General features: G+C 50.7%; 1 protein-coding gene across 7 annotated transcripts in view; it reads right to left on the bottom strand.

Annotated features, from left to right (window-relative positions):
- The window catches only part of LOC121458754 (teneurin-4-like), a 671077-nt gene that overhangs the window by 180204 nt on the left and 465010 nt on the right, over positions 1-25863 (bottom strand). For 5 of the 7 annotated variants that reach the window (XM_041668100.1, XM_041668102.1, XM_041668105.1 and 2 more), the window contains 3 exons: positions 15656-15911; positions 6172-6270; positions 4766-5001 (listed from right to left, as the gene is read on the bottom strand). In XM_041668100.1, the coding sequence (XP_041524034.1) occupies positions 4766-5001; positions 6172-6270; positions 15656-15911 (591 nt within the window). The remainder of the gene's footprint in view (positions 1-4765; positions 5002-6171; positions 6271-15655; positions 15912-25863) is intronic. The other 2 variants (XM_041668104.1, XM_041668106.1) reach the window with 1 other exon arrangement.

The following is a 25863-nucleotide window of genomic DNA, read 5'->3' as shown; positions in this document are numbered from 1 at the left end:
GAAGCTTGGCCATGTTCTCACAGTTAAGCTCTCGCCGCTTTGTGCCAGCGTTTACCTAGCCCACACTCGGTCTCTGGTAGAGGTGAAAATATGACCTGGTTAGTAAGAAGATCTGTCACTGTGTCTGAGCATGCAGGAATGTCCCACCCAGAGGCGGCTCAGGCTCCTGCTTGTGACCCCATGCTCTGTATGTTCTGATACGATGTCTGAGGAACTATGGGCTGCAGGGAGCTGGGTGGGATCAGCTACACACATCACAGCCCAGGCTAAGACAGTCCCAGGAGCAGGAGTGACGGTCTTCCAGAGTCACCGGCAAGGGCTGCCTCCTCCACCACAGGCCCTGTGCTAAAACTAATGCAACTCTATTATCCCTCTACCGCGTAGAAGTAGAAAGAAGACTCCCTGGGTTACCCTACTGGAGGGCGCCATGCTTCCTTAGAGATATTACAGTCAAAGCACCTCCGCCCTTCAGGGTGGGCCTGGAGCTGGTGTGGAAGAGCCAGCACCCCGGGGTGCTCTGGGGCCTTTGTGTACATGGAAAGCCTTGCTCCACCCCTGTTCCACGGGCTCTCCTGCCAGACAGGTGCTTGAAGCCTCCTCAAGATCGTAATCTGTAGCTCATCTACTGCCTTTTACGCAGCTGTTCTGAAGCAAGGGAAGCTGTCAGCTTCATGGGGCTACAGTTGTCAGGGAAGCGAAGTCAGCTTTTGCACTAGTTACAGAAAAGACGGGGGGCAGGGGGTGGAGGGTTCGGCATTGTAGATGACAGTTCCTTTTGTGACTGCTGTCCTGGAACAGCCAGACCTCCCTCCAAATGTGTTCCGACAAACGCCCTGTTTGCTTCCTCGCTGCCCTAGTGACTCAGGCAGGCCAGAAAGCCGGCAGGCCACAGCGAGGCCTCAGAAGATAAGGAGGTAGATCTCTGCATTGTGACGGTGACACACATCATACCGGTGTGTGTGTGTGTGTGTGTATGTATGTGTGTGTGTATGTGTGTGTGTTTGTGTGTGTGCGCGCAGGGCAGGGTAGCTACTCTGTATAAACTTTCTTCCCCGGATTGCATGGCCACCCTGTGATGTAACCACTTGTGTTCCCACTGCACAGATAAATCAAATATGCATCTGAGGTCCTAAAGTCGGCGGCCAGGCTCTCCGGGGGCGTCTGTCACTCGGGCGCGCCATTCCCGTTATAGGAATGGTATGGAAACGGGAGGCTGAGGTTCTGAGGAGTTTAGAAAGGGATCCACACTTGCTCAGTGGATAAGGATCAACATCACCCGTTCGAGCTCAGGACTGTGCCTAGAGGCACGGTTTGGGAGATCCCAGGTCTTGGTTGAGTGGCAGCTATGCCATTTATTGCCTGGAGGATCCTGGAAAGCTGGCGTGTGCTCTGAGCCTTAGATCCCCATGAGAAAGTCATACTGGTTCCACAGAACCATTGGGAGGGTCCAGAAGGAAGCAGCATGTCCTGGATCTGGTCCAATGCTAAAGTCACATTTAAGATATCCCCCCCCCAAAAAAAACCCCAAAATACCAAGATTGGAAAGCTAGCGCATGAGGGTAAAGAGTGAGCTCCAAAGAGCAAAAGTAAGTTCTCAAAAGTGTTGGGATGCCTGTGGCTGGGGGTCACATTCCCAATCTAACCACATGGCAGTGAGTGAGTCACTTTAGCACTGTGGGTCCCAGGGTCCTCATCCTCTGGGGTCAGGAGATTTCAATGGTGAAGTACAAGTGAGATGTGTGGGCTAGAAAGGGGCCCATGGAAAAGTCAGAGCTAAGAGATACTGATCTTGTGGATACAGTGGCCACTGTCACTCTTCCCATTCTACATAAATTGCTGTTTTACTGAAAATGCTCTAAGTGTGATCAAGACGCAGTAAAGCATCATCTACACGATGGCACAACATCGCCCTCCAGCCCCTTCCTCCATGTGGTTCTGAAGCAGATTGCTCTGGGAAAGGAAAGGTAAGGTCGTTAGTGGAGACCAGCGAGGATCTGAGAGCCTAACAGGAAGAGTCAGGTGGGGTGCGGACTCGTAGGCTGCCTGTCTGAATGCCAGTCCTTTGGCATAAAGGAGACCTGTGCGGACCCCTATGAAAATATCACAAGAATGTGAGCAGGTCCTCTGTAGGGGGAGGGCTCCACCCCCGTCCCACAAAGATTGCTGGGGGAAGCGGGCTGAGAGAGCCCAAAGGCAAGGTTCCATGGAGTGTTAACTCCACTTTCTCTGTTTTCCCATGGAAATGCCAGTAAATATGTCTGAAACTGAAAGGTCACTGGCTGATCATTTCTTCAGCACAGTTCCCAACCAAGAGGCTAAAGGTCAAGCAGCTCTGTCAGGATCACCACCCTGATATGGCTGCCCTGGGCAGATATTAGAAACCACATTCTTTCCCGCCCTTTGCTCTGTCTCCCCCTCTGCTGGCTACTAGGGGATGCAATTCTTATCTGGAATTTGATAGGCTGTAGAAAATGATTACAAATGAAAAGGTTATTCATAATTTTTAAATGAGTTAATTAGTAAACCCAGTCAGACTTGCTCATTGCAGTAATTAATAATTGATTATACTTGAAATTAAACACAATTTTTCATCAAAAATCTAATTAAATATCTGCGCATTTTTTGCCTGTTGATTAGATCAGTTGGTCTGCTGGAAAAGAGTCTTTGTTAAGGATATTTGTGCTTGGCTGAAACAATTAATTTGATCTTTAATAATTGATAGTTCCTTACAAGTTAGTCATCACAGCCTGCAATTAGGGCCGAGCAAGTTGCCCGTGTGCTCATTCTAGCCCTCACTGGGGGAAGAGATCGGATCCTAAGGGCAGAGCAAGATGCCCGTGTGCCCATTCTAGCCCTCATCAGGGAAAGAGATCGGATCCCGAGGTTACCACGGCCAGCCCTTGAGATGTGGGGTGACCGCTCCCCATACAGACAGTGCTTAACTCCAGCCTCACAGACATTATTCTGGGGAACCAGTGAGCTGTCTGAGGGTGAGCCATCACCACGTGGGAGTGCTGGTCTCTAGGACAGTCTGGTACCGAGATCATTCTCTTCCCAAGCCCTTGCTGAGTCTATGCTAATGACAGAGGGGATGCCCAGACCCTCTCGGTGTCTTCCCCAGATATGACTGCTATAGTCCAGCCTTACGTTCCTTATCACAAGCCTGTATTTACTCTTAATGAGCTCACGCAACTAATGCAATGAACCTCTGATTGGCGTTGCAAATCCTGCTAAAGTTATCTTCCACCTACGTCCTTTCTCTCCAGGCCCACGCCATTATTATCTTAGTTGGAGCCATCAACTTTTCCAGACTAGTTCCTTGTAACCACTTCCCAATAGCTCTGCCATCCGTTCCTTCTTCATGTAATGAAAACCTAACTGTGGCCTACCACTGCTGAGAGCTCTTCTGATTGTCCATCCAATAATGTGCCCACCCTGTTTGCTCCAAGGTGAGCATGACAGGCATCACTAATCAATCACAGAGGTTCTTTTTTATTTCATTGGAATATAGCCTCAGGATTCGTACAATGTAGCTTTCCAGGCGACAACCATAAATTAATTGGTAAAAGATATACGAATTGTACACCAGCTTGTTATGGAGCTATGCATTCTCTAAGTCTATATTCATAGGGGAAACAAGACCTGGCATAGGGGAGATAGTAGGATATTCTCAGGTATGTCACCTTCCTGACTGTTTTTAGGAAACCGAGGACCCTGTAGAGGGAGGTGAACTTAGAGTTTACATCATCATTTGAAACCTGTCTATGTTTAACACATTATTTTCATTTCTGAAACAAGTGGCGGTTCGTGTTCCATTGACCTTTTTCTATGATGGCATGGTACTGCCTCTCATGACAGGCTCACTTTGCATCTGTAGTGACAGCCTGCTAGACAGGGAAGTCCTCTGTCTTTCTTTGACCTCGGCTGGTCAGTTATAATTCTACCTACTGGCCTATACTGATAATCCCATTTACTTCCAGAACTCTCTCTGAACTCCTTAGCATGGGTTCAAGGCCTTCTCAGGCTAGGATCACCTACCTTCATCCTCGGAAAAGACATCCCGAGCTAAGCCAAACCCACTTTGGATGCCTTTCCTCACAGGCTTATTACCATAGAGGTCACAGGCTCCTCACTCAGCCCACTTCTCTTCCAATTAATTGCTTTCCCAGGAGAAAATCAAAGCGGGGACTCAGAAATAGGAAACCAGATTTTGCTAGAAATGTGTCCAAAAAATGCCAAGGAGAAGCCATCTTGCTGGAGCAGGGCCACAGGTCACAGAACTGGGGACTTTCTTACATAACCCAGAGTAGACTTGGGGTCGGGTAGAAAACTCGCAGCCAGTGTGGCTCTGAACCTCGGCTCCTCCCTCAGTCGGCTCCCCACTCCCGGGGGCCTGTTGCTTCTCGTGCAGGATTTCCTTGGGTTCTGACTGTATTTTAAAAACCATGACGGCTTCCACAACACACTATCAGCCACCCAGCCTGAAACCCACCCGGAGCAGTCCTGGTGGTTTCCTTTCACCCGTAGGCTCCTCTCCCGAACTGCTCCTCACCTTGGCCGTCCTGACCCAGGCACAGAGGTGAGGGTGCTCCTATGCTGTACGTCATGAACCACTCCAGGGCAAGGTTCCTTGGTACAACCTGCATCCTATGACCGTGTTGCTGGCGCGGTGCCTTTGGTGACCCCAGGTGCTTTGGTGGCCACCCTCTGGGACAAAGGGGCATCACGGGGAGCTGGGAGGTGGGGGTGGGGAGAACGTGCTTACCCACAAAGTACGCGAGCAGGATGACCAGGGTAGCCGAGATGACGATGGCGCTCAGGGCGGCACACTTCCAGTTGCAATACTTGGAGGGCTTCTTGAGGTTAAAGGCCGGCCGGGAGAAGGTGCTGCGGGGCAGGGGCCGGGGTGGGGGCGAGTACACGGTGCTAGACGTCAGGGGGTACCCTGGGGATGTGGTGCAGAAGAGCGGGGAGGTGCCTCCTGGCTTGAAGAGGAAGTGCCTGTGGATGGAGAGAGGCGGGAAGGTGTCAGCATCTGCCTGCCAACCAGGCGCCCAGGCCAACCTGCAGGAGAGACGCACGGAAGAAGAGACATGCAGAGAAGCCTGGAGAAAGAGAGAGAGAGAGAGAATCATCACAGGGAAGATGACAGGGTCAGGAAAAGTCACGAACCGGACCACAAACGGGGCACAAGAAGACACGTTTCCACAGAGCACTAATAGGACAGGAAGCCCCACCCGAGGCAGAAGGCACTACTCACTCAACAGAGGTTGCCCTGAAGTCCTTTTCCTGGGAACTGTGGAGCTGGGGTAGGGGGATGGTTCTTGGGAAATAAACTCTGTTTTCTAAAATCATTACAATAGCTTAGGGGTGTCTAAAGTCCAGCCTGTCTCCTGGAGGTCATTGTTATTATTTTTTTTTTCTGTTGTTCTAATACCTGCATTCCAGTGCACCTTGGTAAGGCACTGGAAGCCCTTCTTTTTAAATGGAGCTTTGCTGGGGTAGAAGTCAAGGAGTCACCATAAGTTCTGCCCATGGCTGGTAACAATGCCCTCACAGCCTCAGGAGCCCTAGCTGCAGTGCTACTTGAAAGCTATGTGGAGGAAAGACGGGCAGCTCCATCCTGTAGCCCAGCCGCAATCTTGAAGGCAGTGGAGAATGTCAAAGCACATGATTGTGGCCGAATCATGAAAAATCCTGCATAACATGGCCCGAACCGTAGCCATGGGAGGACTTGTGCAAACCCTGTGTGGACTGCGTGATTTGTACCGCATGGCCTTGGAATCTTAGGACAAACCCACTCCTCACAGGCTAGAAGACATTCGGACCACAGAATATACACTCGAGGCCAGAATACGTGAGACACAGGGCCTGTGCTGTATAAAAACTGCGACATGAGATGGTTTCCAGAATGGCGAAGGCAGCCGATGGGAAGCTGAGAGCTGCATATTAACAAGACCGCTGTTAATATGCCGGGGATGGGGGTGGGGCAGGGTATTCCAAGGACAGACTTCGCAAGTGGAACGTGGACTTGGGGAATGTTCATGCAACATGACATCGCTTCTCCCAGGAGTTCCCAGGGAAAGGTCTCAGGGGTTTGCATGCAAGTGCAGGGGCCACACGGAGAGCACACACGAAGGAGGAGCATGGGGGGGGGGAGGTGCCACCTACCCGTCACTGTAAGCCCCATCATGGCGGGAGGCGCTGAGAATGTCCATCTCAATGAGGTTGTCCTGCAATGTCCCTAGGAATGGCTGCTTGCCTAGGTTTCTACACACACATGGAGACATGAATGAAGCCATGAGTCATGCATGCATCGATGAAGGGGAGAGTATAGAAACAAATGAAGAGTGACTGTCGGGTGCGGCTGTGCGTGAGGCCAGCGGGGATGAAGGGTCCAGGCAACAGGTCGGTGTGCAAAGCCACAGGTGCACAGCATCCAGAGGGGGCGCTCTCTATACAAACCCGCGTGGCTGGAAGCTGTGTGTATCCCAACTCCAGTTCTCAGCTGGGAGGACTGGAAGGTGCCCAGCAGTGGGCTAGGCACATTATATGCATTTTCTCAAATTTCCAAACTAGATGCTATGCAAGGAAGTCAGGGTGATCCCAGTACTACAGATGAGGGCACCAGGATAGGGAACTGTAGTGGGATTCACCAAGGTCACCAGCAACAAGGTTCAAAGCAAGGATTTGAACTTGTTTATCTGGATCGACAGCCCAACGTTCTCTATTTGACTCCCTCCACATCTGCTAAAGCAACATCTGGAAACACCCACTTGACTTCTCTGAAGATACGAGAGCACCGAGCACCTGTGGCCCCTGTCTTCTAAAGAAGGAGAATATTCTGGAGGGTCGTACCCTGCCCAGGTCCTGCAGAGCCACAGGGACTCAGTTGGTGCACTGAGATAGAGCAACAAATCTGGATTTTTCTTAAGTCCCTGTGGATGAGGACCTGGTTAGAGTCTCACCATCCCTCAGCTTGTGTGGGAACAGGGTGGTAACTGCTTAGCAAGGAAGACAGTTCCCTGAAGACACAGGCAGGGCCTTTGTCCATGAGGGCAGGGCCATGCTTATGCATTCTGCTGACTGTGCCCCGAATGTAGCAGCCCGGGTCCCAACTGTACCTGCTAGGTGATGCCATTCGCTCTCAGGTGCCCTGGATCCCACTTCCAGCTAGTTTCAGGACTGCTGCCTCACGGTAAGGCATACCAGAGGGAGGAGAGACGGCAGCAAGCCAGCTCTGGGCTCTAGTCCTGCCAAGGAACCCTTCTGCCTCTTACCCAGCCTTAGAACACAGTATTCCAATGCAAAGACTTCTTGATGTGTGACTCTGGGTAAAAATCTCCACTGCTTTCCACCATTTTTTCTCCGTGCTGGTGACTACAGCACTAAGATGCTTAGGTGGCTATGGGGTCGCCTGAGATGATGCTCAACGCGATGGATGCCCTATCCTGAAGCCACCACACACGGTCTGCTGTTCAAGGAGCTCTGTGAGTGACTTACACGTATTCTCCACCCCATTCCTATCAAGTCAGCTCTGTCATCGCCCCTTTCAGCTGGTGGGGCACAGCTAAGAGAAGCAACTTTCCTGAGGTCTGATCACAGGGTGAGTAGGTGGTGAGTTTATCCCGGAACGGGCTTGCGAGGCCCAAACCTCAGGCCGTCTGGGCTGCAACTCTGTGTACTCAACACAGTTCAACTTATGCCTGCCACCTTCTCAAATCATAGAGAGGGATGTGGAGGTCCCGTGTCACTATCACTAACACCCCAGGGACAGTGGAGTAGAAAGCGACACTGTTTTGCAACTGGGATGTTGATAATGAGGCACTAGTGGGCCTTGTCCTATGTAGAGTCACCAGGTTCTGGGCCACCACTGCAAGGTTTTCCTGTCACGAGGCTCCCAGTGCCTGGGACAGGGGTTGGCAGTTAGCGTTGTAGATGAGAGGCCTGAATGACAAGGCAGATCTAAATTCAGGCCCCAGCTCCATCCTTCATCTGCCCGAGGCAGATAATCCCTCTGAGAATCTATCAAAGAGTGGTAACTGCTCACTTACACAACCAGAAGTGAAGATGTGGATCTTTTCTCTGCTCTTAACCCTCCCCAGCCCTTCCCAGGCCTACGAGATCTTACATGATCTGGTTTGGTTTGCTCCTCCAGAGTCATGTTCCTCGTACAGATACACTGACTTCCTTGCCTCTGTCAAACAAGCTAAGCCCGAGCTGTCTGGTGAATATTCCCATAGATCAGAACTCCTTCCACAGCAATGGCTTCTCTCCTGCTCACAGCAGCTCCCAGTCTTTCTCCCCAGCCACTCACTGACTCCTTGTGCTGCTTTAGTACACGTCCACACACACACACGCACGCACGCACACACACACATACACTGCATCAATCCATGTGAGAAAACAAAGCAGTGCAAGAGCTCAGGGCTCAGGAATGTTGATGGGAACACGGGGTGCTGGTTTGCACAGTATGTCTCTTCCAGTTCTATGAGGCAGTTGTCCTTTCTGTCGGGCTTGTTGCTATGTGCCTGGAGGAGAAGACTGACTGGTACACACATGCAGTCACTAGACAGATCTGAGCTGAGTGCTGCTGGATGCAGGATATGCAGAAGGAAGTCTGCCCGGCGTATGGCAGGCACATAGATCCTAGAGACAGCAGCAGGCGGTGGTTATTATTATCTCCTCTAGTCTCTTGTTTTGAGGAGGATTTTTGGACTCTCTGCATACTACCTCCCCTGGCATGAGGAGGCCCCACAGTGTCCGCTCAGAGGACCTAAACAGAGTTCTGCTGCCTTTCTGCATTGATGCTGGCTGTACAGCCTGTTTCTGGGAGCACTTGGGAGTTGGCCATCAGCCTACATTTCACAGAGTCAAGGCTGTACCTCGTAATCACCAAACATAAACAAATAAGCATGTTTTTAAAAAGGCCAAGAAATAAGACCAAAACGTTAATGATAGGATATTTCCAGTGCCCAGGTCAAGTGATTTGTATCTTTAATCCGTGTGTCTGTATGCATGTTCGTGTGTCCTGAGGCATGTTCATGTGTGCTGGTTGGGTGATAACCTTGGGTGCCGAGCCTTAGGCATCATTCCTAATTTTTTTCCCTTTGAGACAGAGTCTCTCGCTGGCCTGGAGCTTGCTAATTAAGTGAGCCAGTGAGCTCTAGGGATCATCTGTCTGTTTCCCCAGCAGTGGGATTACAGTGTGTACTATCACACCCTGAATTTTTATGTGGGTTCTGGGGATCAAGCCACGTCTTCGTGCTTGGAGAGTGAGTGCCTGCCTGCCTGAGCCCTCCCCAGCCCTATTTTAACATTTACCATTTAAAAAGAAACGTGTTTTAAAGGGAAGAGTGCTGACAAGCGTCACTTAGGAGCACAGAGCCGGAAGATAAGGAGACAGGCAACAGGGCAGAGTGAAGGATTTCTCCCGCTACCTTGTGATGGATCTTCCAAAAGTGCTTCTGTTAGCATGCCAACCTGGACATTCGTCATTTAGGTCACTTAGGGATGGGAGGACACAAACACTTGCCGGAAGTGATGGTGGTTCAGACTGCTGCTGCTGCGGTGAGACCACCTTACTCTGCGCTTGCAAAACTGTTTAGTTCCTGCCAATGGAGGCCTTGAGAAGCCCCTTCATTTTTTACTTATTTTTGAGACAGGGTCTTGCTATGTAGCCTCAAACCCACCATCCTCACACTTTAGCCTTCTGATTGCTTGTGCCCCCTCACCTGGCCTGAGAAGACACTTGAACGTGATCAGGAAGTTGACTTTGGACAGAGGCTAGATGCAAGGACTTCAGAAGACGGCCCAGGTGTTCTAGCCTCCCCGTGTGCTGGCTGTGGGATCTTAGGCAAGTCTCTTAATTCAGACCCTTCCTCTCTAGACGGGAGGAGGCGGTGTGTGTGCTCATAAGACCACTCATGCGGGAAAGAGTTAAAATGAAGCGGTCCTGAGTCTGCCTAAGACTGGCCCTCGTTGGTATCTGAGGTGCGGGCCTCAGGAGGGTTCCCTGTGTGAACTGCTAAGGCCCACTGGGCACACACTTCGTCTTCAACCTACTGCTGCAGCCATGTTTTTCTTCCAGGAGGCTGTAATTTCAGTATGTCCCAGGCAGAGGTAGTCCATATGGCGACCCTTATTATAACCTAGGGCACTGGGTCCCTACTGTGCCTCCTGCCTCGCAGCGTTCTATGCCTACCACGGTTTCGCTTGGGGAGCAGAGTGTGCCTGTTCTGCACGGCTGCACTGGGCACAGCCTCTGGAACCTGGAGCTTGGTTAGAAGCCCTCTACCTCACTCCGTAGATCTTGGCTCTGCCAATCTTGTTTCCCATTCTTCCCCGGCAGTGAATGCAGAGCTGCGCTCATGACCGTATCATGAGCCCTGTTAGCCATTCCCCAAATCTGGAGTGGTCCTGGAGACTTCCAACATGCCATTTGTGGGGAAGCTGCGAGGATTAAGGGGTTCTATGTGGGAGGGATTCTCATTAGCACCTGGCAGCCCCCAGGGAGGTCTCCGAGAGGGTCAGTCATGGGTACGGATGCTCTCCAGCACACAGAATGATGTCATCTTCTTTGCTTGGTGCGCATGCTCATTTAAGCATCATCCATGGTGCCTGTCTTCCCTTCGCAGGTCCACCTCCCTCTGGGAGCTTCTTGCACGGCAGTGGCATTTGCCTTATATGGGATCTTACACACAGCTGAGATCACATCACCCAGGGACAGAGAAGACTGCCCATTCTGACTCTGCAGTGTTCATTTTACAGATGAACTAAGGAGGCTCAGGCAGGGTGGATGACTTTCTGGGCTCGCCCTGACCCATCCCTGTGCCTCATTTGGGGAACCACAGTAGGCTTGGCCTAGAGACTGTAGGGTGGCCTCATCCCTGAGGTTACATGGGCGGTTTCTCAAATTCAGTATGACCACAAAATGGGCTCCAGGCTCCTGAACCATGGCCGGGATGAGCTGAGGCAGAGCAGAGGTCTGGCAGCCTTCTGTTTAGGCTTTCCCCTCATTCAGCAGGAGCCTGATGGGTTATTAATCAGACAGTCCCTGTGAAATCAATTAAAAGCTTGATGCCACAGTCTGTCAAAGAAGTGGCTCAGAGGTTGGGGACCCTTCGACACATGGCTCCACAGAAGAACCACAGACACGTCTATAGGGCATACTCCAGGTCTAGGGAGTGCAAGTGGGTCCAGGCTCCTCCCTGGAGGACTCAGTGAACCGAGGGGATTGGCAGAGGTACAAGGGTATAAGAAGGGAGTGAGTCTCCAGAAGTCCCCTCTCGCCAGCCTTCTGCAAACCTTCTTTTTCTGCCAGGAGGAAATAGAATCTCTCCTGGTCATCCTACCAGCTGCTATGGGAAGCTGTCCCTTTTCAAGTGTCAGTCAAGCATATCTGGTCACCCCTCTGTCCCATCATCACTCTTTTTACCTGTGTGTTCATATTTTAAGCCCCCCACCGTGCTGTGACAAGCACTGTGTCTTGTGCTGGGGACCCTACAGTAACTGGATCACAGCGTGTCTCCCAGCTTCCTCTGTCATGACCATCTGAGGCAAGAGGTTGTTTTCTTTGCTCTCTTAGCACACAGTAGGCACCTGGTGAGTATTTACTGATAATGAGAACCGCTGTGAGTTAGTGGGAGCCCCTAAGATGGTTGGTCTCAATGTAACCGCTGGAAAAGTCTGATAATGGAGGAGGGTGGGTTAGAGATGGCTGCCAAAGCTTTGATTCTTCTCCCACTGGGAAGTGGGGTTCAATCCCTCTCCTCTTGAATCTGGCTGGCCCATGACAATGTCAGTCGACAAATAAGAGCAGAATTGACAATAGGCCAGGTCTAGACTAAACTTCTCAGAGGATCAACGGCTTCTGTCTCCATACCTTGGGACTCCGATGCACACAGAATGAAGGACAATTATCCCATTCAGAGGATCATAAGCAGAGGTCCCAAGGTACCTTAGGGATGAAGGAGTTCCACAGACAAGGGAAAGGCATGTAATGTGTGCTAAAGATGAGTTGACACTATTAATACCACGTGGAGCAGGAGAGCCGTACATCCAAGTCCTTCCCTATCTCCTGACTTTCCTGTGAAGGACAAACTACACGTTGCCCTTGTCACTAAATTGGGAGGCATTTGTCATGTAGCAGTGACAACTGGGACCAGAAACCACGATTGTTTTCAGGGGTGCAAATGCACAAGGTGTAGGTCCACTAGTGAGCGGTAGGGTGGAAGTTTGGGGGGGATGTACCTGACCCCGAGGACTGTGCCTCTCGATGATGAACAGCCTGTCACATTCTCAGGACACCAGGCCACACGTTTACAAAGCAGTGAGGGGACAGACCCTGTCCTCTTCCTTCCTCTGTTGGGAAGGGACTCATGGCTACCTTCTCAATGACTTATTCCTTCACAGAGTTGACACAGGGGAGCAGAGCTTTATGAACATACAAGAAATATCTCTGACAGTGTGGTTGCTCGATGCCCGGCACTGTATGTGTGTCTCTTACGTTTGCTTCTTTCCAACCTCTTGGAAAAAAGATAATTTTTATCCTAATCTGTCAAGGAAGAAGCCAAGGCTTGGGTATATTGAATAACTTGCTCAGCCAGCCGATGTGTTTAACGTACGGGTCTCGTGTGGCTGAAGATAGCTATGGATCACCCGATGAGACCAACGTTAACATGCAGAATTCTCATGGCATCGTCGAGCAGGGTTGGTACTGCTCTTAGTTTGGGGGCTATCTGTAGATGCACAGAGCTCTGGGGTCACAGAGGAAGCCTCTTCAGCTGTTCAGCTGGGCTGCAGGAGTAAGTAGGACTCAGCTAGACCAAGAGGTGAAGAAGAGGGCACGTCCAGTGGGCGTGCAAGACCCGTGCAGAAGTCTGAAAGGGCACAGACTTGGAGAAGGCTTACATGCATGTCCTCAATATTAAATACATGCACTCTAACTATATATAATGATGGTGTGCTGCATGTGTGTTGATGGATTATGAGAGGGTGTGCATGCCCGTATGTGCCTTTTGGCAGATCAAGGTGGTATTTTTCTTCTTGCTTATCTTATTTGCTAGCTCTCTATGGTGGTTATTAATTATCTGAATGATAATGACAGATGAAAGCCCAGTTTCACTCATTCTAAGCAATGGAGACAGGAGGACAGAGGATCAGCGAGGCAGGCACGTTCTAGCCGATGGGCAGGGGAGGGGAGGTGGGACAATCTTTTCTTTCTTTTTTTTTTTTTTTAAGAAAAAAACCTTTATAGTCCAGGTCTTTTATTTCTTTTTGTACATCAGGCCATGAATTCGTAGGGAATGGGCTCCAGCAGCTCAGGCTCCTTCCCGTTAGTCCTCACGAAGTGTGCTTCTCTGGGTGGAGCAGGCTGGCGCTTCAGCTGAACCCAGGTGCCCTTCTCTTTGGCTTCCTTTTTCTTCTGGTCGTTCTCCTTCACCCGCTTCAGGAAGCTGTCTCTGCTCTTCGAGTGCTTGATGTGTTCAATCCGCACATTAATTCTCTTGGCAAGAATCTTGCCCTTAACTTGCTTGTTTACAATGATGCCCACAGCATGCTGGGTGACATTGTAGACTCTTCCGGTTTTGCCATGGTAACATTTATGGGGCATTCCTTTTTGAACAGTGCCCATTCCCTTGATGTCAACAATATCGCCCTTCTTGTAGATTCGCATGTACGTGGCCAAAGGAACAACTCCATGTTTCCTAAAGGGCCTAGAGAACATATAGCGAGTGCCCCTCCTCTTTCCCTTTGTGTTTGTCATTTTGGCGAGTTACTGAAAGATGGCTACCGCGGCCGAAGAGGTGGGACAATCTTTACATCACATATTGACTATCTGGGACACCTCTCTCGGTGCCCCTCTCCTGCCTCTCTTCCCCTTGAGAAACTTACAGACTCACGGGAAAAGGTCCTACTTTGCTCCCCAAATGAACACCCAAGCAGAGAACAGCCTCCATGATCCATGCAGATAACCAGAGCCACTGATTGGCTGCTGGTCTCCATCAGCCATGTCCCACTCGATAAATACTGAAGATAACGGAGACTTGACTGGCTACCTGGGGTGGGATGATAACAGTCCACCCTGTGATTGATGTGAGCGAGAGAGACATTTCAAAGGATGTGGATGGACAGACAGGGTAATCAAAAAAAAGATACCGGCCGGGGTGGGTCCTGGTAGGCTCACATCTCTGACAAACTCGGGTTTGGAAAAGTGGTTCAACAAGTACAAAATGTGACCAAAGGGTTGTGATTTTTCTCTTGCAGATCCCATGAGCTCAATGTGCTGATGCTGTCATCATGATTGTTGGGGGTCTGCAGAGGAGGGTGGGTGTAACTTTTGTGTGTAGGCTAATTTCCCTTCCTCGGGCGTGGTTTGGCTTTGTGGTCCTCACGAAGAACAGGAGTTTGGGAAGGGAAAACCTATGTGTGCCATTTCTCTCTCTCTCTCTCTCTCTCTCTCTCTCTCTCTCTCTCTCTCTCTCTGTGTGTGTGTGTGTGTGTGTGTGTGTGTGTGTGTGTGAGAGAGAGAGAGAGAGAGAGAGAGAGAGAGAGAGAGAGAGAGATGGTGGAGGAGGAGATTTGCTGGACCAGCCTGGAATGTGTCATCTATGATTTGGAGAGCAGAGAAAGAGGCGTGCCCAAAGCGCTCTGCTCGGGTGTTAGAGTGACAGATGATCTGATTCTCTTTTTATTTTCCTATGATTTCTTAAGTGGTTGCATGGTTTTTATAAACACGCACACACACACACACACACACACACACACCCCGTTTGGAAAACAGTGGCTAAGCATGGTGGAGGAAGATGGCGGCAGGCCTGAGCTGAAGGAAACACCCCATGGCAAATCCTGCAGGAAGGGAATGAGCCGCAGGGTAACAGTACTGGACGGAGGGTCTGGTGCCCTGAGTTCAAGTCCTAGTCATGCATTGTACCAGCCTCCTGTGTCTCCTGTGTGACCTGAGCTGGCCACAGAGCCACTGATTCTCACCTTCCCGAACTCCTGAATGAGGACATCATGCGATGTATGCAGAATACATGGAATCACCACATGCAAGCCTGTGCTAGTGATGCTAATGGAAACCCTTGGGAACTATCTGGGTACAGAAGGGCCAACAGACCAGGAAGCAAGAAGGGAAGGGGAGACTGACCTTCACAGAGTCCTTTCATAGTCCAGACAGGTGGGATGCTAGCCATAGAGCAATGAAATCACATCCAACTGGCTGAGCTAAGGACCCAGACAAAATGGAACCGAGTGCCTGCCTTGTCCTATACTCAGGCTACCTCCTTTGTACGTTTCTTGCCCACTTTTACAAAAGCCTTACCTAACTCGCTGCATTGCCATTGTGTAGACAAGGCAAGCAACGTCCATGAGCTTATCAACTTGACCAATGGCATACCTTTAGGAAGCAGCAGGCTAGCGCTGGGCCTCGGCTCTGGTGGAATCGAGAATCCCAGCCTTCCCCAGCTCTCTCCTACCACTGGAGAGTCCCAGCCCAAGACAAGGCATTTCCTATCAGCTTCTCCAAAGATACAGGAGGTAGAGACACCGTCCCTACTGCCCTGGCCACCAACAGGCCCTAGACCCTGGTTGGTCTGTTCTCTGCCTACCCAGCCCACCCATGCCCTCCCAGCCTTGGTCCACTGGGACCCACCTGGTCTCCAGTGGGATGTTACTGTTGAGCAGCCAGTTGTCCTGGGCATGGGTTGGCTCCTGTGCGCTGCCTGCCGGGGGCTCCCCGGAGAGTGAGTGGTCTGTGGGTGCCGGGCTGGGGTTGCTCCTGGGGGTGAAGTTGCCCCTGTTCAAGGAGTTGATGGAGGCCGCATGGTGCTGGTTGGGGGTATGGGCGTGGGGGAGTGGTGGCGGTGGCGTCCGGAGCCGAGGGTGGTTCTGCAGGCCGCTGGGGTGATCTGGGGGAACAAGCAGTCATGGTCAATGGGCTGCTGGCTGGGCGCCACCCCTGGCTGGAGGAACAGCCACAGAGGACTGAACAAGACCGCAGGGGTGAGAATGAATGTGTCTGGCACTAGCAAATTACACGTTAATTCATTCAGTCAAATTTGTGCTCCACGGGTACTTCTGAGTTCCTTCCGTTCTACATGTGTGTTGAGAGAGAGAGAACAGACGCGAGCCTGTGAGAGTCTAGCCGCCCGTGCTGATGACCCGATTCCTGTCCACAACTTCACTTTTGTCTCTCAGACTTTCGTGGGTTTTGTCTTTAGAGTATAGTCTCACACCTGTGACCTCCTCACCTGGGAGTGAGTGTGTCTGAGACGGAAGTTCTGGTGCCCTGACCCAGACTTACTGATCCAAGAACCCTGGGCTAAGGGCCCAGAATCTGACTTTACAGAGCGTCCCAATGACTGACCCACGCTTCAGTCTGAGAGTCACCGACCCTGGGAACGGCGCATGGTAAATGAAGTTAGCAAGGTAAATGCGTGCAATTAGCAGGTATCTGAGAGCAGGCTCGTCTAAGAACACAGAGCCAGGGCAGAGATGACGTCTGTAGGAAGCACAGGTACCCACGGAGGTCTAGACCAGATGGCCTCCGGGAGAAGATGACATTGGGGAAGAGTGAGCTGGGTTGTGTCTGGGTGATTCAGAATTACCAGCATACTTACCGAGCACGCGCTGTGTGCCAAATGCTGGTCTGAGCCCCCACACCGATGAGGAGGTAGAGAAATCCTTTATTTAGTCCCCCTCAGTTACTCAGAGAGTGATGACAGACAGGCCTGCGGGAGACCTAAGCCACTCACAGAGGCCTCTGCTCACAGAGCTAAGCAGTGTGACAGGACAGGAAGTTGGGCGACTGGGGTCCTGTCTAGATTCTATCACTTGCTAAGCATAGAACCCCAGGTGAGTCGCCTCTTTGAGCCTCAGTTTTCTCATTTGTGGAATGGGAAGTGCCTTTGGGACTGAGATGAGAGTGTTCCAATGCTAACAGCCTTGGCCGTCAATGGGAAGGAAATCCGCTAAGGGAGGATGTCCCATCTCACTGTATTTCTTAAGCATCTAACACAGATTATTGTAGTCCATGGCCAGAGGGAGTGGAAGTGCCCTTAGAGAGGAGCGTGGTGTCTGGGCTGGAACATGCTGGCCTAAAGCAAGATGCCTGCTCTGTGTCTGAGCAGGGACACCTGCCTCAGCAACTGTTTAGAAGCTCTGGATCATTGTAAAATTCTGCGGCAGTTCCAATCCATACTTTCTTTCTATAGATCTCATATTGGTCCGTCTGGCCACATATGAGATACTGTGGTTTACAAACACCAGCTTCAGTGAAGGCCACTAGAGTATCTAAGTTTTGCCAGTCTGTTTTTCCAGAAACAGCTTATGGCTCTTCTAAAAAGCTCCTTGGGTATATTTGGTAACTCATGCATATAATCCCAGAAGAAGGCTGAGACAGGAGGATTGTCTCATAGGAATCTGAAGTCAACCTGGGCTACACAGAATGATCTGTGATAGCCTGAGTTATAGTGAGACATAAGTAAGTAAATGTTTACGGTTGCCATGGTTCTCAAATATCATCTTTCATTTAACAGGTGCGGAAACCCTGAGCACCGGTGTCTCTGCTGACTGTCCCCAGCCCGAGATTCCATGGCGGTGCCCTTCCAGTGCTGAGCAGAGGAGCAGATCACAGAAAGGGACTGGGCCTTGCTGGCACACAGCTCTGAGTTCAAATTCTGTCTCTTCCACTTACAAGCTGTGACTGTGGGACGGGAAAGATGTTCCCTGCTTTCCATGCATGTTTTGATACGTGTGCATGCATGTGTGTGCGCACACATACACACACACCATGGCATAAGCATGTGTGCACACATACTGTGGCATAAATGTACACACACACATGTATAGGCACGCACATATATGTGTGCTCATACACAGGTACCCCATAAATAAATGTAAAAAATTTTAATGTATAATTTAAAAAAGAACCTATGATGTCTAACAAGTTGCTGAACTTCTCGAGTCATAGTTTCCTGGGGAATTCTTTCTAGAGATAATGGCCACCAAATATGGTTGTTTTGAGATTTGAATAAGATGCTTTATGTCAGTGCTCAGCACAGTGCCTGGCATACATCATTTTAACTACATAGTAACTATTTACTTTCCAGTGCTGCTGGCTAAACCCTGGGCCCCACGTGTTGGCAAACGTTCTGCTATAGATCTACACTCCAGTCCTGCAAACAGTAGCTGATAGATCTACTCTCCAGTCCTGCAAACAGTAGCTGATAGGTCTACACTCCAGTCCTGCAAACAGTAGCTGCTGGTCCACAGCAATGCTAAAGGAACATGAATGTATCGCCAACCCACAAAGCATTAGATGCCACCACGGGGCTGAGTCTTCAGCATTTACAACAGAAGTTCTAAAACAAAAGAAGTGAAGAGGGAGGACAGGAAAATGCCCAGCAGAAGGGCAGTGCCCTTCTCCTATGCCTGATGGATCCGGCTGTGACCAGTCCACTCGTTCCTGGGAGCCAGAAAAGTACCCGGAGCTCAACACAGATCAGGAAGTAACCGGAATCGATGGCCCTGTCCCTCAAGTGAGCTGCCTAGGGCTTCAGGTTTTCAAAGAGAAAGGCTGTTGGATGCATTCGACAGGTTTCTCAGGGCAAACACCAAATCTGTTTGTCCTGGGCTCACCGTGGACCCTGGAGGTCCCTATGGTTGGTTCAGGGGCTGATGGGTTCTCAGATGAAGATGTGCACCCCATCCCCGACAAATGTCAGTTTCAGGGTTGGCTGGTTAAGAAGAGTACAGAGCAGGGCCCAGGGGTCTCACAGAGCAGGTGCAGCTTCATCCCTGGGTCTTACAGGTGACATTAGGGCAAGTCACCACTTTCTCAGCCTCTAGCTACTACTTACTTAGCAAATGTGCATGCGCCAAAGGTGCCAATAAAAGATGGAGAGATGGTGGTCTTTTATAAGTTCAAAATAAAGATTCACAAGCATGATTAACTTGGAAATGCTCAATCTAGTTAGACAGCACCCGCTGAGAGAACTGTGTGCAGCCTCATCATACAAATATGTATTGAGGACTTACCAAGTAACAGACGCTAAAGGCTTTACTTAGGAAACCCTGCAACAGCTCCAAAAAGAAGAGGCTATTGTTATTCTTCACAGAAAGATCAAGTAACTTGCCCACATTTACACGACAGAGGGAGCCAGAATTTGAACTTCAGCAGATTGGCTCCAAGGCTGTCGTGTGAAATCCTTCACTCACGTTCATCAAGTGAGCCAGGACAGGCCAAGCACACCCAACAATGTCTGCCATACAGGGTGTATGTCACCTTGTACTCCAGCCCCTCCGGATCATCCTGGAGGCACAGATGTGAAGGCTTGACTCGAGCCCCTGGGCTCTAGGAGGCTGCAGGATAGGCGAGGTACGACCTGTGTTTGGGGGGCACTCCAGGCAGCAAGTGATGAGTGTGCACGGTGATAGAAGCCAGCTTGGCTGCTGGAGGCACACTCAGTCAACAGTATGAGTGGCTGTGAGGGGCAGTGGTGGTGGGTGAGGTAGGGACAATGGGACAGGCTGAAGTGGTGGCTGCCTGGAGGGAAGAGGCTAGAAAACCTGGTCATCATTGGAAGGGTAGGAGCTGGTGCTGGGGCCACTTTAGCACTGAGGCTGGCTGAAGATGAGGCAGGGGTGGGAGGTAGAGGACCAAGTATGGCCCAGGTCAATGGCAGATGTCTTCTTAGAAAATGAGTTGCGGTTGAGCAGGCCACGCTCATGAGAAAAGAAGCATAAACTTTCATAGCTTTGGCTCAGCCACGGGGCTCAAGTGCTGAAATTAAGAACATCAGATGGCTCCAAGAAAGGGTTCCAGGCCAGGTGCCCGCACACACCAACTCTGCCAGACCGCAGACAGGTAGGTGCCCAAGGCTCTCTTTGTGCCAGAGTTAATGATGACCCCAGTGTGCACAGCAGTCATTAATCGGGCCCCGAAGAACATCAGATACGAAAGACGATGGTATTTAATTATCATAAAACACAAAAACTCCAGCTGCCCAAGCATGCCAACAGAAAGAATTATTTGGCTTCCATTAAAATGCCATTGACCACCACTGGCTCGGGGTGGTGATGGAGAGGCGCTGAGACCTCTGCTAATGAGCCTTGGCCTGCAGGACCAATTTAGAGAGGCCGGGGAGCTCTTCGTCAGCGCAGCTGCAGCGGCATCTGATGGCCCCGCTGCTAATCTCAGTTAGGCCTCCGCGGTTTATTTAACTTGAGTTCCACCTTCTGTCACCTGGCAAAGACACGAGACAGTAACTGGCAAACTGTAAGGTCCCAAGGAAGGCTCAGAGAGAACTGCCATGGACCCTGATCTAAAAGCGAGCCCTGGTGTGAGCGGGAGGTGAGGGGTAGATCTCTGGGCGTGGTTTCCCTTCGTTCACTTTCCCCCTGTGTGAAATGCTTGCTGCTCACTTTCACCAAGGTCACTCCTGTGGGCAGCGGACGGGAATTCTCAGTCGTAGCTGGTCTGACGCACTAGATGGACTTAGAGAGAGGGACGGGCCCTGGAGGTGGGGCAGCCCCTGCAGAACTTTCCTTGCAGGGAGTAACACAGACTGGAGGTTGCAAGACGGCTGCTTGACTTTCTCACTGACGTGAGGCAGAGCAAAACCCCAGACTATGGCAATGCTTGGCATCATTCAGGTCGGAACAGTGAGGCAGCACACACCAAAGCTCCTCTGCCTGATACAGAGACTCCTACGAGGGGGCTGGAAACGAGGAAGGGGTGTTTCTCGGAGTCTGAGCGGCTGCCCTGGCAGAACACAGTTAGGAAAGCTGACGAATTCGGACTGGTGAGCCCATCCTTGGGACATGCGCTGCGGCGGCACTGGGAGGGTCGACAGCTACTTTACTGCTTGCTCTGAGCTCTAGACCGTCCTCTGCCCTTCTCTGACCCTTTAAGACAGCGTGCTTGAGATTCCCTTGTCCTTGAGCTGAATTCCAAGACTGGATTATTGGTCTCAGGTGAACCTGTGATAATTTGCTCAAGAACATCTGGTTGCAAAAGATACCCCAGCATGCCGTGCGTGGGATATACTGTATTGGCCAGGTATCAAATAAGGTGAAAGCGAAGAACGGGTTGCTTCCTGCTTCTATGCCTCTTGCAGGCTTCCCTCTGGACTTGTGAGCACTGCTGTCAACAGAGGCCAGCTGGGCAGGAACTGTCACAGATTTGTTGGAAAAGGCCAGCTGAAGCCGGAAGCAGTGGAGGTAGGGTGTCATTTCTGGGTGCATGCATTCCTTCAACTTAAATCTACGTCTACCTAGAGGCTGAGTTTGTTCTGGGAGAGCTTTCTGGCTGTCAGGCGAGCTGTCCCTTCCTGTCGCTGTCACCTTTGCAGCCTTTTCAAAAATGGTTTGTCCCCTAAACAGTCAGGTCAAGGCCTGAATCAACAAAGGCCGCAGTTGATAGGTAAGGCAGGAGGGAGTGTGTGTGTGTGTGTCTGTGTGCATGCTTCCACTCAGGAGTGCCTGTGTGTGTTCAGCAGGAGGTGTGCTGGAACAGATACACAGCCTGTGGAATGCAGAGCACCAAGAACAAGGACGGTCTACTGTCAGTCTCTGCGATAGGTAGAGACGGCCGAGGGGAGATTCCCAGACAGGATCATCTCAACACTGGAGGGTGCCCCTCTGCTGGGCTAATCAGCGCTTCCCTGACTTCCTGAGGTATGGAATGGTCCCAGAGAACAGGTGGAGGACCAATCCTGTCAGTCTGGGAAAAGGTAGAGCTTAAAGACAGTGTGAGCATGTCTAGAAGCCTGCTAAGAGCTTAGGACTAGTTTTCCAAGCCTCATAGATTTGTTCATACAGTCTACATGCCAGGAAGTTAAATGCCCAGTTTTACCCCATGTAGCAGAGTTCTAGACTAAAGAACTTCTCAGTATGGCTACTAACTCACTCATGACTTTGGATGGGCCTCAATTTGTGCATGAGGAAAATGGGATTCCTCTATTCAACAGAGGATCTCTGGTAGTCTCTGCCAGGCTCTGACAGTTTGAGTCCTAGTGATATCCCTTTGCTCCTCTTAGGGAATGTCCTAGAAAGAAGACAGCCGGATGGGCGCTCCTGCTGCCCTCAAACAGACTGAGCTCTGAAGAGGAGTGGACTGTCTCCATGGAGACTTCAACAGGGGGAAATCCAGACCAGGCCAGAGAAGAACAAGAAGCCTTCTAGGAAAGGTTTCACGGTCAAGTCCATCTGAGCCCCTCAAGCAGCTGTTTCAGACACAGCTTTTCATGTACTGCTCTGACTGGAAGGCCATGTCGCCTGCATTATCACGCTGACTCAAATTAGAAGCTGCCCCTTCCAAGTTTTCTGTGACTCCCTTCTCCTTACTTTGAGGTGGCGGCTCGTCCTTCAGGTTCTTAAGCCTCCATAACTCACTAAGTCATTCCCCAGAGTCTTAGAGCCCACTGGAACAGAGAGTTTGATGGAAGGTGGCTCACTAAACATTTGTGACGAGGGTAGTATGTAGAAGGAGAGGGGAGATTTGAACCTGAAGCTGTTCTGCCTTAATCGTGGCAATTACACACCCCATGAGATTGTTCTGGGTTCTTGTGCCTTTCCAGTCAACCCGTTGTTGTCACCAAGGTGTGCCAGCGTCTATCACAAGATAAGGCCAGTTCTTCAGCATTTACTGATGGAAGCAAAGGGCAGGGAGAGAAGAGAACAAGATGGAGGCGATTTTTCCTCCTGAGGATGCTCTCTGGGTAAAGAGCATTAGGAAAATGACCCAATAAACTGCGCTGACCTTCCTCACTGGGGTCTGTTTCCACGACACAGGTGTTCCCTTCAGGAGCTCAGACAGCCAAGCCTTTATTCTCCTTTTATACCATCCTACCTGCTGATGAAAACATAAAGCATTTACAGCCACCTCGGTTGTCAGCTGTGCTCCCTGTGCAGTTTGAAGACTGTCAGACCAAGTGGAAAGAAAGCATCGGTGTTCCTGAAATACCTAAAGCCCTCCGTGTTTCCCAACAGCCGGCAACAGCGCTTGGGTGCAGAAGCCTGCAGTGTTGTGGACCCCCAAAAGGAGAGTCATTGTATAAAAGGAATACCATCAAGAAATGGATACTTTTTGTGCTTTCAGGATTGGGAACCTGCAGTTCTGTGTGGTTTGGTGGCTAACCCAGTGCCCATGCACAGAGACCCTAAGCCTGACTTCAGAGGCCACCCAGTGGCCACCCCAGGCTCTTTAGAGCTGAATATGAAACCTGTGAGTCCCAAACACTGTAGTATCCAACCCCGTCAAGTCTCAATACAGTATGGTGGCATCCTGCTCATGCGATGGGCACCTTTCTCCTCCAGACGCTAACACACTTCTTGATGGGAGAGGAAGCCAAAGGCATCAGCTAATCACCCTGACCAGGGCTGGGCTTTCTTTCCAATGCACATTCCGCAGATTGGGAGCGGGCTTTCTAGTCGTTGGGGATTTCTAGTCGTTGATGTCCAAAGCCTGGTCACACTGGAAATAGGAGACATTATTGTCTTCTCGTAGCCCTTTGCCAAGTGCCTGACTCTGTCCCCAGGCCACAGAGATGTATTACTCATACCTATGATGGCCTCCAAGCATTGGAAGGAAGACCAATTTTCTGTTAAGCGTCTTCGATGCCAAGCGTCTCTGAGGCAGTAGGAGGGAAACATGGCTCTGTATTAGGAGGGCAGCCTGAAATTGACACAGCCGCGGACTCACACGTGTGACGGAACTCACCTTGTGCATTCCTTCCTAGTGTGAAATACGGAGATTCCAGTCCAGCGTCCACAGAAAGAGCTAAGGAAACACATGGCCCACGGCACTTGTCCTCTATTTGAGCTACATCTATCATGTATTCCAGAAGGGGAAACTGAGGCACACACAGGCACAATCCGCTCTTGCGCCATTGCTACTCGGTGCCACGCGTCTGTAGCTTCACCTGCCTGTCCTGGCGAGGGCCACGGCATACTCCCCGCAGGTAACCCTCCTGTTTGCGTTACCTGGCCGTCAGGACGGACCCTGTTGGTGCTGTTGTCATTGTTTGTATTTGAGAGTGCTCTCTGGTAGACACCCTCCCGGGCAGTGATTGTGGGTTCTTTGCCCTTTGACAGCCATAGCATCCTGGACTGCTTCACCCTGGTACATCTTAGTGAAGGTGACAGATTGGCTAGAAAGGTATGAGCAGCCAGACCAGGATGGCGGGCCATGTGAGCACCGTGACTTCACCTCCAGCAGCCTCAGGTTCAAATCTCACCTTCCCTGCCACACACTGGTCACACCACAAGTCCCTTTCCGGTCTCTGTTTCCCACGTCAGCAAGGTTCCTAGTGCCGTGAACTTGATTTCCATGCAGAAGGCGTCCACCTGGGCTCATTCCCCAAGCGGATTCTTTTCTTTTGGCTGTGGAATATTTTATTTTTCCAATTTCACAATCTACTTATGTTAAAAAACGGAAGGGGAAGAAATCCAATCAACCTGGCTCAGGTTTGCGAAACAAATAATGCAGCCAGTACAGAACCTTAATCAAACAGTGATATTCACAGCCACAGCGATGAGAGCTCTGCCTAATTTAAAGCGCTCAGGGTGTCCTAGGAAAATGCCTCCTGTCAACATCTGTAGCCGGCACCAAGACAGACACCGAGGAGGTAGAGTGGCTACCCAGGCCTGGCGTCCTGGGAAATCAGGGGCACCTGCGGGCTGTGGGCTTGGCCCCCAGCCTCCGTTCGCACCTGAATGCCATTCTCTTCTCTCTTTTTCTTTTTGTTATGAGATGAGAGGAAAGGAGCAATTTTGGAATTGGCAGCTTCCATTGTTTCATGCGTGTTGTTATGGTCTGAACGTGAATGGTCCCCAGTAGCTCATGTGTGCGGAGGGCTCAGCTGTTGGAAGAGGCCGAATCTTGGAGACTGTGACATTAGCAGAGGTGAATCTGTGTGGGTGGGCTTTGAAAGTGCTCTTTCTGGTCCACCTTTAAGCTTCTGCTTCCTGATCTACAAAGCTGTGAACAAGCCATGCCGCAAGCTCACGCCACTAAGGACGTAATCCACTCTGGATGCCATGCCGTCCGTGTTAGAAGGGTCTGATGTCTTCTGAGACCATGAGATCCATCCCTCTCCCTGAGTTGCCTCTGTTGGGCATGTTGTCATAGCAATTAGAAGAGGGACTGAGACAGAAGAAAACTGGCCCCAAGAGTGGGTTCTCAGAGAGACACCTGACCATGGCGTTCTTGGACCCTGGATTGGCCTGCGGAACGTGAAAGGCTCTGGAGTTGTGGGCTTGAGAAGTGGGAGAATGCTGTGTACAGAGCTTCTAGGCCCGAGCGGGGCCGGGGGTCAGAAGACCAGAACGCAATAGGAAGCATGGACAGTAAAGACTGCGTGTAACGATTCCGAGGGGACAGAGACTCCACTGGAATGTAGCTGAACGTTCTTAGCTGGCACGACTATTCTGGGAGGTGGCGAATCCTTTGAGACTGTGGCCTGTTTAGGAAAAGTGTGTCTCTGGGGGCTGGCCCTGATGGCAATAGTGGTCTCTGGTTTCACAGAGGCCTGCATTCCCCACTTCCTGATTTGATAAGATCTGAACCAATCACGTCACAGGCTGCCTTTGCCCCGGATTGATGCTTGCATGGCCATGCCTTCCATATCATGGTGGATTGACCCATCCTTGGAACCATGATCCAGATAAATCCTTCCTCCCTTAGACTGCCTAGCAATGAGAGAAGTACCTGATACATACATGTTAAGTAACTGATTCATACATGTTAAATACCTGATACATACATGTTACTCCAATCTGCGTTAGAACCCTGTGGGGGCAATTACTACTAAGAGTCTCATTTTGTAGCTGAAGAAACTAAGACGCAGAGGGTTTTGT

Source organism: Microtus oregoni, unplaced genomic scaffold, assembly GCF_018167655.1.
Source record: "Microtus oregoni isolate MIOR12 unplaced genomic scaffold, Mior012 000018F_ref0000195, whole genome shotgun sequence".
In the NCBI taxonomy this organism is placed as follows: domain Eukaryota; kingdom Metazoa; phylum Chordata; class Mammalia; order Rodentia; family Cricetidae; genus Microtus; species Microtus oregoni.
This window is presented reverse-complemented; position numbering and strand designations above follow the sequence as displayed.